Source organism: Hydra vulgaris, chromosome 06 (genome assembly GCF_038396675.1).
Source record: "Hydra vulgaris chromosome 06, alternate assembly HydraT2T_AEP".
NCBI classification, from domain to species: domain Eukaryota; kingdom Metazoa; phylum Cnidaria; class Hydrozoa; order Anthoathecata; family Hydridae; genus Hydra; species Hydra vulgaris.
This window is the reverse complement of record NC_088925.1, coordinates 3041086-3055000: the sequence shown is the minus strand read 5'-3', so window position 1 is coordinate 3055000 and position 13915 is coordinate 3041086. Positions and strand designations below refer to the sequence as shown.

General features: G+C 26.8%; 1 protein-coding gene across 7 annotated transcripts in view; it reads right to left on the bottom strand.

Annotated features, from left to right (window-relative positions):
• Positions 1–13915, bottom strand: part of LOC100207358 (uncharacterized) — a 48553-nt gene that overhangs the window by 22106 nt on the left and 12532 nt on the right. For 6 of the 7 annotated variants that reach the window (XM_065798987.1, XM_065798991.1, XM_065798988.1 and 3 more), the window contains 8 exons: positions 5883–6388; positions 5625–5710; positions 4437–4521; positions 2986–3035; positions 2815–2872; positions 1238–1330; positions 1101–1151; positions 920–1030 (listed from right to left, as the gene is read on the bottom strand). In XM_065798987.1, the coding sequence (XP_065655059.1) occupies positions 920–1030; positions 1101–1151; positions 1238–1330; positions 2815–2872; positions 2986–3035; positions 4437–4521; positions 5625–5710; positions 5883–6388 (1040 nt within the window). Of the gene's footprint in view, positions 1–919; positions 1031–1100; positions 1152–1237; positions 1331–2814; positions 2873–2985; positions 3036–4436; positions 4522–5624; positions 5711–5882; positions 6389–7363; positions 7618–13915 lie in introns of those variants that run through there. The other variant, XM_065798989.1, reaches the window with a different exon arrangement.

Here is a 13915-nt window from a genome sequence, read left to right as displayed (position 1 = left end):
GAGATACAAAAGCAATTAGAGCTGCCTGTATCGGACCGAACAATCAGACGACGTGCTGTTGAAACCAGTTTTTTTTCTCAACGCCCTGCAAAGAAACCGCTGATTTCACTAAAAAACCAGAAGAAAAGACTCCTGTTTGCAACATCTCATATTGACTGGGATGTGCAGAAATGGCAAACTGTCCTGTTCAGTGATGAATCGAAGTTCAACATCATTGGGAGCGATAGCATTTGCAGTGTATGTCGACCGGCCGGAAAATGCCTTAATTTAAGTTACTGCCATAAGACCGTGAAGCATGGTGAGGCAATGTAATGGTCTGGGGGTGTTTTTCTGCTAACGGTCTAGGTCCAATACATTGAAACGATGGAATAATGGACCGTTTCATGTATAAAAATATCCTGAAAGATGTTATGTTACCTCATGCTGAATGGAATATGCCAATAAAATGGGTTTTTCAGCAAGACAACAATCCGAAACACACTGCAAAAGTAGTCAAGCAGTGGTTTCAAGACAACCACCTATCGATGATGGATTGGCTGCCTCAATCTCCGGATCTCAACCCTATCGAGAACCTGTGGGAGATCGTCAACCGCAGAATTAATCGTGAAGGTGTTCGTAATAAGGATCAACTGTTTGAACAAATCCAATATATATATATATATATATATATATATATGTACCTAATATAAGTTAAGCTGCTGTTGTTAAATGTTTTATCTTAGAATATTTAAGTTGCTAAAAGTTAAACTTTATTTAAATTTTCTACATACATTTGATTTTTAAACTATTTATGCTCATATTTATATAAGACATAGATTTTATTTTTAGATATAACAAGTGTCACTTGTTGATATCTATAAAATAGTGTTTGATATAATAGCTACATTAAAAAAAAAAAAGAAAATTCAAAAACATTTACATTCAAATCAACTATTTTGTTTAAAATTTCTTGAACTTTCTGAGCATTCTCATGTAAACGTTTCATTTCATTGATATACTCTGCTACATCACTCATCTTCTGTGAAGCAGACTAAAAAAACACTTGATATTAAAAACTTTTAAAAATCATTTAATTATAAATAAAAAACAAGATTACTCACACTTATTATATTATAACTGTCCTCATCTCCATCAAAACTTTTCAAAATATCCTGAATATGTTTTGAAAAAACACATTGTAAAATTGTAATCCAAACTTTTTTTTTAAAACAAGCAAACTATATTGGTAAATACTAACCCTAAACAGGAGATGATACTTTAGTATTCGTTGAACTGGTTTTAGTAAATAACTTTCTAATGATAATGCATGACCAATAACTTGCTGTCTCATCTACATCAAAATTTTTAATTTCAATAAATTTTGAAAAAAAAAATATTAATTCAATAGTCTAAATTAAAGATGGTGGAAGTAGTAGATGGTTGCTGGGTTGGAAAAGGGTTGGAAAAATATCTTTTTTTTTTTAAATAAATGATATCTAAAATGGCAAGACAATCATGAATTGAGCTGGAATTAATTTACTAAATATAAAAAAAAAAAAAATTAACAAAAAAAAAATTTTTTTTTGCACAATCATATACAAAAAAATATAAATTTTTTTTGCATAGTCAAATATTTAAAATATTAATTAAAAATAAAACAAATATTAACAATTTAGATCTAGTGGCTTTCCTTGAATCAAAAATTTTTGTAAACAATCAAAGACTTGTGTAAACAATCTAAAGACTTGTATAACCAATCAAAAATTTATGTAACCAATCAAGAATTTGGGTAGCCAATCAAAAATTTGTGTACCCAATCAAATATTTGTATAACCAATTGAAAATTTGTGTAACCAATCAAAACCTTGGGTAACCAATCAGTTGGGTAACCATGGCAGTGCAAGCACTAGCCATAATTGTCAAATGCTGAGCTCCATTATGCTCAGATTAATATCATAATTTATCTCAGAAGTTATGATTTATGGAAAATCTCATGAAAAAACAAGTCATCTTTCTAACATTTCTGATCTTATTACCTCTCTTAAAAATCTCTCTCTATCTATACCTGTTCATAATAAAAATCTTATTACCTCGACTAAAAATAACTGGTCTTATTACCTCTACAAAAAATAAAAATATCTGGTCTTATTACCTTTACTAAATATAAGGTAAAACTATTCAAAACTAAAAATACTTTACTCTAACTTATCTCTTAAATTTAATGATCCTGACATTCCTGACATTCCGAAGAAACAAGTTATTTTATTGGTAGACATCATAAGTGCATTTGGTAGACATTGTAAGCGCATTTGGTAGACAGTTATGGTCATAACTTTAATTATCCTTTTGAATTTAATCTTGATAGTTTCATTAAAGTTTCATAAAGATGTCATGATTACAGCAGTTTCATAAAGCCGCCACAATTATAGCAGTTTCATGAAGCTGACACAATCATAGCAGTTTCATGAAGCTGACACAATCAGAGTAATTTCATGAAGCTGCCACAATCATAGTAGCTTCATGAAGCTGACACAATCATAGCAGTTTCGTGAAGCTGCCACAATAATAGTAGTTTCATGAAGCTGCTGCAATCATAGTAGTTTCATGAAGCTGACACAATCATAGTAGTTTCATGAAGCTAACACAATCATAGTAGTTTCATGAAACTGACACAATCATAGTAGTTTTATGAAAGTTTTACAAAGTTTTACGAGAATTTAGTAGTTTAGTGAAGCATGAAGCTGTCATGAACAGCAGTTTAATGAAGGTAAGGTCCTTTGGTTTAAATAAATTAGACAAATTTCCACATAAATAAAAAAACAGTAAAAAACTTACTGAAAAAAATGCTGAAATTCTGGGGTCATGCATTATAACAGTAAACAGTGATGAAATTCTATAATAAAAAATAATGAAAAAAAACACTTGAAAAATTGTACATTTAAATCATTTATTGACTAATTGTAAAAACCAAATAAAAAAATATTTTTAATGTAATAAAAACATTACTCTGGAAAATTTGTGCAGTAGCTTGTGTAATGGTGATTGAACCCCTCTGCCTTAAGAAAATTATTTTATAGTAGTTAATAAAAAACAAACTTATTATATAAAGCTAAATAAAAAACAACATAAAAGCAAAAAAAATTTTTTTGTTTTTGGTATTTTTTTCTTTTTAATTATTTTTGTTTTGATTCCAAAACCAGACTCCACATCTGACTTTAAACTGTTTTATGCATTAGTAAACTGAAAAATTTTATCATATAACTTTGACACATTGGTTAAACCATACCTACATTATATTAGTGGCATTACTCACATATTCTAGGTACGAAATATGCAACTTTTTTTTTTTTTTTTTTTTTAGATTATTCACCTCCCCAAGGCCCGAGGCGGGCCACTACAGTCGAGGAGGATACTCATTTTTTTAATATTTTTTTTTTAATACTTTTTTTTTTTTTTTTTTTAGTCATTATTCGTGGTGCAACCCTCTCTCAACTCTTTAACTCCGAAACACGAACCTTGCCGAGCAAGGCCGCTGCGCGGAGAAACTAAGTTGACTTAACAACTAAATAGGTATACCAGTGCAATAGTAGTGGTAGAATACTTATTTTGTAAACAAAAAGTTTCAAGTTTGATCCACACCATGTTCTTGGGAGTAACACAATCAATTTGTTCTTCCGTGCAGCATTTATGTTCTTGTGTTTCAGAATCAAAGGGTTGATAGTGGATTGTTTAATGAGTAGCCTCCTGAACTGTAGTGGCCCTTTGGATCAGCTGTAATGAAGAGTGGCCACTAGGGAAGGTGAAGTAAAAACAAACAAAAAAAATACTATCATTTTTATTTAGTTTAATAGTTTTAAATTTTAATTTCCTATTAATAATGTTAAAAACTTCCCTTTAAATATTAACTTCAATCTCTTTTTTGACATGCAACTGTATGTTTGACTTTTAAAATATATTTTTATTTTATATTAAACTTTGAATTGTTTAAAAACCTAAAATTAAATTCTAAATTCAAGATTAAAACAACTTAAGTAGTATTCAAACGTTTTGTGAAAAAATTACTAACAAAGTAGTGTTAAAAATGCATAAGAATTTTCTAAATAATTTTCATAATGGCTGCAGAAGAATTTTCTGAAAAACTTTCGTAATGGCTGCATAAGAATTTTCTGAACAATTTTCTGAACAATTTTCTGACCACCACCACCACCACCACCACCACCACCACCACCACCACCACCACCACCATCATCATTATTATACACAACATCATCATTATTATACACAACATATAATGGCTGCATAAGAATGCACTTAAAGAATTTTCTAGCCAATATACACAACATATAACGGCTGTATAACTGACTTTTAACAAGTTTAATAAATTTTGTTGATTTTTTTTATTGAAGCAATTTTTATTTTGTTTACATAGGTTTCAACATTTTTATCTAATAAATTACCTTATCACAAAAAATATTTGCAAGTTGCACAACATCAATTTCATTGTCTTCAATTTCACATTCTTCCATAAGAGACAACACTTCCCTAAATAAATATTCTGTATAAAAATAATATTGAAAAATAAATATATTAGACTTTTATTATTAGTGTTATTTTAAAACTTCTGAATCTTCTTTTTTTTAATTGTATCTTCATATGTACCGAATTTCAATCTTGTTTTTCCCCTAAACATTTATTACTTTCATCACATTTCTTCTTAACTTAAACTTTTCTCTATGAAACAAGCTGAAAAATATTTTTTTAAGAAAATTATATAAGACGGTTTATACGAAAAATCATAATCAAAAACTTAGAAAAATCAGCAACCAAAAACTTTTCTGGTCTTTTAGATTAAGTTTTTGAGTTAATTCTACACATTAAAATTTTTTTGCTCATTAAGAACACCTAATGTTTATCTAAAATGTTTATTATAACATTAAGAACACTCAATGCTCATCCAGAACACTTATTATTATTAACATTAGGAACACTTATTGTAATATTAAGAACACTTAATGATCATCTAGAACACTTATTGTAACATTAAGAAAACCAAATGTTCATCCAGAACATTTATTGTAACATTAAAGACACTTAATGTTTATCTAGAACACTTATTGGAACATTAATATTTTAACATGAACTAAATGAAAAAAATATTTTAAGTTATATAATTTGTCACACAAACATTTTCATAAATGTTAAGTGTCATACTTCAACTTTAAAAAACAAAAGTTGCTTTCAGACATCTTAAAATCTCCAAGAATGTTGTCTTGAATGTAATCTCCGAGACATGTTGTGTATTATAGAGAATGGTAAAAAAAAAAAACGTTTGGACTAAATTTTTTTGATTGAAACAAAAGAATAAATGCATACCAAGAAAAACTAACTTTTTTGTTTTAAAAGATGTAAACAAACAAAAAAACCTATAAAAAAATAAAGCAACATAAGCTTTTACTTTCACTAAAAATGAGTTAAAAAAACTAAAAAAAAAAGCATTGATGTGCATGCTTTTAGAAAAATGAAACATTGATGTGTATGTATATAATAGAAAAAAAACTAAAAAAAAAAGCATTGATGTGCATGCTTTTAGAAAAATGAAACATTGATGTGTATGTATATAATAGGACTTTTAAAAACAGACTTACTTATTAAATTCATAAATTGCTTCCAAGTTTCCAAATAATTCTTCAATATTCAAGTCAGTTTGTTGTTTCAAGTGATATATATAGCCCTGTAAAAAAAAAAAATTAACCACATAATCTTTAAAAAGAAAGAAAAAATTTACATCAATAAACTTACATCAATAACTTGTCTCAAAAAAAACAACAACCTTACATCAATAACTTCTCCCTCATAAAAAAAACCTAACATCAATAATTTTTCTCAAAAAAAAAATATCTTACTTCAATAACTTCTCTCAAATCATTTACATAAGATTTCTCAGTTATAAGCATTTCATGACAAATTTTTTGAGTTCTAGATAAGTTTGCATCAACTAAGAAAGGAGAGCGAGGATTAAGAATGTCTCCATTTTCAAATGTTTTATTTAAGTAAGAGGAATCTAAGCTTGAATCAAATATGGAGTCCTTTGAAAAACTATAAATAGAATTAGGAGATCCTTTTGATTTGGAATCAAGAGTCATATTTAAATTAATATCAGATTGATTTAAAGCTAAATTGTGTAGAGAGTTTTCAGTAAAAGAGTCACTATCAGTGTTTTCATAAGTTGCCAAAGATTCACAGGATGTTTCACTTGAGTGTGAACTGTTTTTTTTACGTTTTAAATTTGAAGAATCTTCTAATGTATTGAAGTTAAATTTATCAGATGATGAAAAATCATTTTGGAAAACTGTGCTCTTTAGTTGTGCCTTAGTTGGTGCAGAAGATTGTTTCTTCAATTCCATCATACCTAAAGAAAATAAATAATATTAAATAAAAAGGAAAATAATTAAAAAAAAAAGAAACATAAAAACATCTCAAACAAACAAACAAAAAAATAAAATAAAAAACAAATAAAATATTTTACAGTAACAGAGTTGCATAAACATTTTAAAACATTTGACAAACATAAACATTTTAAAACATTTTACAATGAATAAAAAAAATTGCAGAAGCATCTTCAAAAAAAAAAGGGACATCTCAACACATGACAATGACAAAGGCACAATGACAGGATGTGAATTCAGCAACAACAGCTTGACTATAACAGCTTGAATATAAAAATCACAACAACAGCAACAACAACTTGAATATAAAAATGAGAGATATTTTTCTGAATTTAAATATTTTGACTTTCATTTATTGTAATAACTTGATCTTATGAGATAATTCACTTAATTGCATTTTAATAATTTATTTACACCTTACTCAATCCTCATGCTTTTCACCTTACTTATTCGTATTTATTTCGCCTTACTTATTTGTATTTTGTGTGACTGGTCCACTTTACGCTTCTCATTGTATTAAAATGCAATTTGACCAATTAAGAAACTGTAAAATATTGTTGATATTGAGGTTGATATTAAAGTTGAAATGAGGTAGATAAAGAGGTTGATAACAAAGTTGATAATGAGGTTAATGAGGTAGATGATGAGGTAGATGATGAGGCAGATAATGAGATAGATAATGAGGTAGATGATGAGGTAGATGATGAGGTAGATGATGAGGTAGATAATGAGGTAGATGATGAGGTAGATAATGAGGTAGATAATGAGGTAGATGATGAGGTAGATGATGAGGTAGATGATGAGGTAGATGATGAGGTAGAATATGAGATAGATGATGAGGTAGATGATGAGGTAGATAATGAGGAAGATAATGTGGTTGATAATGTGGTTGATAACAAGTATAATATTTAAAAATACTTACAAAACCCTTAACATACCTAAAGCAAGGTGGTGCATAGAACTATTACCAATTTCCTTGTTTGCATGCCCAGTTTTTAAAAAGAAATTGTGAGAAAAATCTGACACAACCTGAAGTAATGAATCACGCCTTTGAAGTTTTTCATTTAAAAACATGATTCGTTCTATTAGTTAAAAATTTTTGAGAGAGAAAATTTTTTCCAAAAGAGAAAACAACATTAAACAATCAGCTGTCAACATTTTTATTTTAATATTTGATTTAATTTTATTTTTAACCTTTAAAAAATAAAAGCAAACAAGTGTTCATAGACAACTTTTAGATATAAAATTTATAGATGAAAAAACTGTTTGGAACAGCATTTTTTTCAGAGTCAAGATTCTATTCAAGCATTTTTCAGTAAATCTGTTGTAAAACATTTTTAAAGTTGTTATGTGTATAATTTTTTCATTGTGTGTCTATATTTATATATATATATATATATATATATATATATATATATATATATATATATATATATATATATTATCACTTATGGGGACAGGTTTTACAAAAAAACAAACACTAACAGGGACCTTAGAATTATCGGGGACATTTTAGGGTACCCATAAACTTTTGTCCCTGTAAGCATCATTTTTTTGTAAAAAAAAATGTCTCTGTAAGCAACATTTATAGTGAACGAAAAGTGCATACACCAACTATCAAAAAGCCTGACTCGCAGCGGAGTGCTGCTACATCGACTGAGGGTTTGGTTTGGGTTAGGCTTAGGGTAAGGGTTACGGCAAGGTTTAAACATGATTGTATTACTGTAATTAATCATTTTTGTAAATAGATGAAAATAAAAATGAAATATAATATACAATAAATAAATAAAAATAACAAAAATAAATATAAAAAACATACTTTTATAATAAAAAAAAAATTTTAATATGTATAAATAAAAATAAAAATTTGATAAAAACTAAAACATAATTATATTTATGATAAAAATAGTATAGAAAAAGGTAAAAAACAAAAACAAAACGGGAACAAAAAAATATGTCCCGTAAGCACAGACTAGGAGTGTATATATATATATATATATATACATATATATGTAGCGGTGTGTTAAAGTTTATGGACATAAACTATTTGTCTATAATAAGTAAATTAATAAAAATATGCAGAAATTTGATTTTGCTTTTTTTTGTTTTTGTATTTATGGTTTTGCAAATACCAAACATTTTTTATTGTTATAAAGTCAGCAAGTAATAAATAGTTTAAAAACTCCATTAAATCAAATACCTATTATAAAATATTATTTAAGCAGAAATTTATTTTGTTTATTTACTAGATATGTTTGAAAAATAGTTTAAAAACTTTTATAACGATTATTACTGTTTGTTTTTTCTTCTCATTTATATATATATATATATATATATATATATATATATATATATATATATATATATATATATATATATATATATATATATATATATATATATATATATATATATATATATATACACATGATCACACCCATACACATATAATTTTAAAAGAGTTCAATTAAATGATTTTTAAACTTTTTATTGAAAATAATTTTTTTTATCTGATTTAAACAGTTTTTAGTTTGAAAAAACCTTCAATAAAATGTAAATAACTAAGAAGAAATGAAAGAAAGCATTTAATTTTCTTTTTGTCATGTCTAATTTGTAATGTATACTATTCTGTCACGTAACATATTTTTAATGTTCTGACTAAACTTTCAAGAATTGCAGAAAAAAACAAAAAAAACTAAGAAAACAAAATCAATTATCAAAAACATCTTTTTAAAAAAACTTTTTGCTTTTTGATGATTTTAAAGAATCAAAATTTAAAACAAATAAAACCAATAAACCAATAACTCTCTAAGACATCTATCTTAATTTAACTCTCTAAAACATCTATCTTAAATTTAAGACTTTCTTAACTTTCTTAAAAAATGGAATTTTGTTGTTTCTTTAAAAAACAAATTCAGTTAAAAACAGTAAATTTCAAGATGAACTTAAGATAACAATAAGAAACTGGAGATAAAACCTTTTACAAATATTTACAACTGAACTGAACTTAAAAAAAAAATTGTTTTTTATGAATAGTTAAAATGAAATAAAATTTTTATTAGAGTTATAGAAATTTTATTTTTGTAATCATATTAAATGTTCAGAGATAATTCAAGAAGATCAAATCATTTTATAAGGTCAAAGATTATTTTGACCTTATAAAATAATTACTATCCCAAAAAATTATTTAAAATTTTATTTGTTTTTAAAATATAAAACTGTTTTTTTATTTTGTATAAAATTTTTTTTTAAACAAATAAGTCTGGTATCTGTTATAAAATAACAAAGTAAAACTAATAAAATTTAATTGTTTTTAATTTTTTTCTGCATATTTAATAATTATAACAATAATAGTAATAATAATAAAAATAGCAATAATAATAATAACAATGATAATAATAATTGTAATAATAATAATAACATGCCAATACTATTTAACAAAAAATTTAATATACTTTTTGAAAAAAGTTTACAAAAAAAATAAAATTAAAAAATGATAATAAAAATATTAAAAAAAAAAATTCTATAAATATAAAAAAAAGAGTAATATTAAAAAAATCCTTTAAAAGTTCTTATTTAATGACACTTTAAAAAACAGTAGAATGTTAATGCCAATTTGATAATGTTTATGTTACAAAACATAATAGAAAGAATTATTTAAAAATATACCATAACCTAAAAAATAATTAAAAAAACAAATCAACTTTCTCTGCAGCAACTTAATGTAAAAGAAATAGTTCAACTTATATATAATTTAGGATAATTAATGTATAATTTATCAAAGATTTTGTCTCTAATAAATTATAGATAAACTATAAGTTCTTTCAATAATTTTTTAGAATCACAAAATTCTTATATGATAAACTGTTTTAAAACCAAACACAAGAAAGAAAAAAAATTGGCTTTTTAATAAATAAAAAGGTAACATTAGTAGAAGGTGGATTCTTTTGTTAACACCAGTAAAAGGCTATTTTTCTATATTTTGGATGGCTCCAAAGAGTCTATCAAAGAGTTTAAGAGAAAAGAGCCCTACATAACAAAAAAAAATTATTTTTTTTTAAGTCTCAAGTAATAAAAGCAAAACAGGCATATATATAAATTTCATGTCAGCAAACACATTTTATTGTAATTTCATGAGAATGTTGTTGTTTTGTTAACAACCCATAACTATTCTTGACTTGAATTCTTTTTTCTTTTGCGGATAGAGTATGAAGCCTTAATTCTTTTTATTTAAAATTCTGCATTTCAAAATACTATAAATATTTTAGTTTCACCTTGTGCACAAATAAATATTATTTTAGTTAGTTTCATTTTGTGCACAAATAAATAAAGCTTTTTTTGAACTTAATAATCAGCAAAAAATTAAGGTTTAAAAGAGTTTAACTCAAAAAGACAGAATAAGTCTTTTAGGAGAAGAAAACAATCAGTAGTGTAGTGAAGGCAGATTCTGGATATAGTGAAGATAGTGAAGGCAATTTGTTTGTTTACAACTTTCTCATTTTGAGCAGAGTGGAAATTTTACATGTTTATAACTTTTGAACACTAAATAATTGTTAAACGAAAGTCAAAACTTGTCAATGAATTTAAACTTAGTAAAATATGCAGAAAAATGTGCTATTAACTCATTGCTCTCACAGTAGGAGTAAGAGGGGCAAAATTTTTAAGATACTTTTGTTCTCAGTTTCTAATTACCATGATTTTTTGCTAAACATTCTCATTTGACATAAGCATGAACATACTTAAGCTTAGAGTTTGCACTATGTCTCAAAATGTCATATTTGAAATATCCAAAAAAAATCTGCTTACACCACTGTATACTACAGAAACATCAAAAAATTCTGCATACACCACTGGAAACAATGAAATTGAAAAACAAGTAGAAACCTGATGATGTAATGATAATCTAATGATTATTAAACAAAATCATTTTGAAATCCTTGTTGACCAAATCGTTTATTAATTAAAATTAAAAAAAAAAAATGTTATTACTGTGTTGATTAATAGGACTGAGATAACTGTATTACTAAAGGTATAACTGCAATAACTGCATTACTAAGGGTATAACTGCATTGCTAACTTTATAAATTTTTTTTAAATCAAAACCAAAATTTCATGCAAATTTTCCTAGTAGTAATTAAAAAATCTCCTTAGTAGTAATCACAAAATCTCCCAAGTAGTAATCACAAAACCTCCCTAGTAGTAATCAAAATCTCCCTAATATTAATCACAAAATCTCCCTAGTAGTAATCACAAAATCTCCCTAGTAGTAGTATTAGTATGAAAGCCTAGTAGTATCAGAAAAGTTACAATACTAGTAGTATTATAAGTTTTCTTTATCACAATTACCCCACAATAATAGAATACTTCAGCTTTTTATTATAATTTAAATGTATTTTTAAAGAAGGATAACCTATTTTGTAAAAACAATATCTGAAGATAGAAATGTTTACTTTAAGTGCATAAACATTTCAAAACGATTTTCTTAACACAAAGAAGTAAAAAAATATTTTTTTGCAACAATGTTATGAAAAACACAATTATGGATCATGAACAGTAGCAACTACAATTATCAGAACTAATATTAAGATCTAATTATGGATCAAAAAGATTAGACTAATATTTTATTCATTATTTCAGTTTTAAACTGTTAAACAGCTAAAATTTAGTCTTTAGCAAATTTCTTATTGATTTCGAATTTTTTTAAGTTTAATTTTTTTTGCCTCTTTTTATTCTTTTTGAAGTTTTGATATTTCTTCTTCCTTCTGTTTTTTCTCTTGATCCTTTTTTTGAAACCATTTTAACCACTTATTGGTCATTGCAACAGATAAAACATGTTTAGATTTACTTTTTCATGAATTTTTATTTAGCATTTGTCTTGGCCAAAGCAATCAGTCCATCATGGGATCAAGACTTTCCAGTCGATTTATTATCACACACTTTCTTGATATGAACTTTTTTGAACTCTAATGGCTGAGTATACAGTAGTCCCTCACTTGTCTTTTACAGACTTTCATAGATTGAAAAGCCTGTATCCGTGATAGGTCCGTATAAGCATTTGGACCCAAAAGCAAGCGTGGGAAAACAAAATTTTGGATGACTTCTGAAATCAGCCGTTGATAATTTCACAAGATGATCAATTTGTATCAAAAATGGCTTTGAAAAATGTGGGTAATATTTTTAATCTTGGAATTTTGATGCAATAGATTTGACACGTCTTCCAGCCCATTGCCAGAAAGAAAACAAGTTTTGGAAGCTTCAGACATCATGCCCAATGTTACTTGGAACCCATTTTACAATAAATTGCAGTTGCTAGAGTTAAAATTATCCTCACAGCAATTGAAAAATTTTAAAGAGAACGACGAGTCAGTTTTTTAGTGTCAAATCTATTGCATCAAAATTTCAAGAGTAAAAAAATTACCCAAATTTTTCAAAGCCATTTTTGATACAAATTGATCAATTTGTGAAATTATTAACAGCCAATTTCAGAAGTCACCCAAAATTTTGTTTTCCCACCCTTGTTCGTGGTTCCAAATTCTTAAAACTCTCCAAAACTTTGTACCAAATTTGTTAATGGTCCAAACATGTACAATCCAGTGACTAAAAGATTCTGGTTGCGCTTGGTAGGAGAGAGTGATGAGAATTAAACCATTTAGCTGGCGGTCTTGTTGTTTATACGGCTATCAACAAAAGTTATGACAGGTCTTTAAACATCACTTTGTAAAGCCATTTGACAAGGATGTTTGGAAAATATTCATAAAATATTTTAGAGGTTTGTCAGCCCTCATCAGAGATTCCTGCAACCCATTCTGATAGTGTATACATGGCCATATCTCTCATATTTCAACATCCAGGGTAGTTAATTATTGGTGGAACCCTCTTTTCTAAAGCTGTGCAGCAAAAAAGCAGCATACGCCTCTTTTTCGCAATTATTTGCAATCTTGTACATGTTTTCTGACCTAGTGGCGCACAGAGATTTAAATTTTTTTTTGAACAACTTGACAGAACTGTAAATTTTGATTCGTCAAATTTTACAGTTCTGTCAGGGTCATCGAATTTGTTGAAATTGATGCTTTCCTGTTTCAAACAATCCTCAATTTCTTTAAACCAATTCTTAATATCAGTGATTTTTGAACCAGCTTTTCCCAAAAATAATGTTATTTAATAAGCTTGCCAATGATTGGATGCTATGCTAAATACCTTGAAGTACAATTTTTCAAGGGAAATGTTTAAGAAATGTGCCTTTGATGTTTCCATAATCAGCAACATTCATAACCAATTTTGTCTCTATGACAGGGAACTCAGTTTTTGCAAGGTAAATTATTGTGTCTTCAATTTTCTGTTCTTCTTTGGTGGTCAAAATGGTCTCGGGACCAGGTTTACTCTTGATGATGCCAAAGACATTATTTTGCAAAGTTGAGTAAGGAATTGCAAACTTTCTAGTGGTTTCTCTAATTTTTTTGGTCCACTTTGCAATTACAACTGATTCAGAC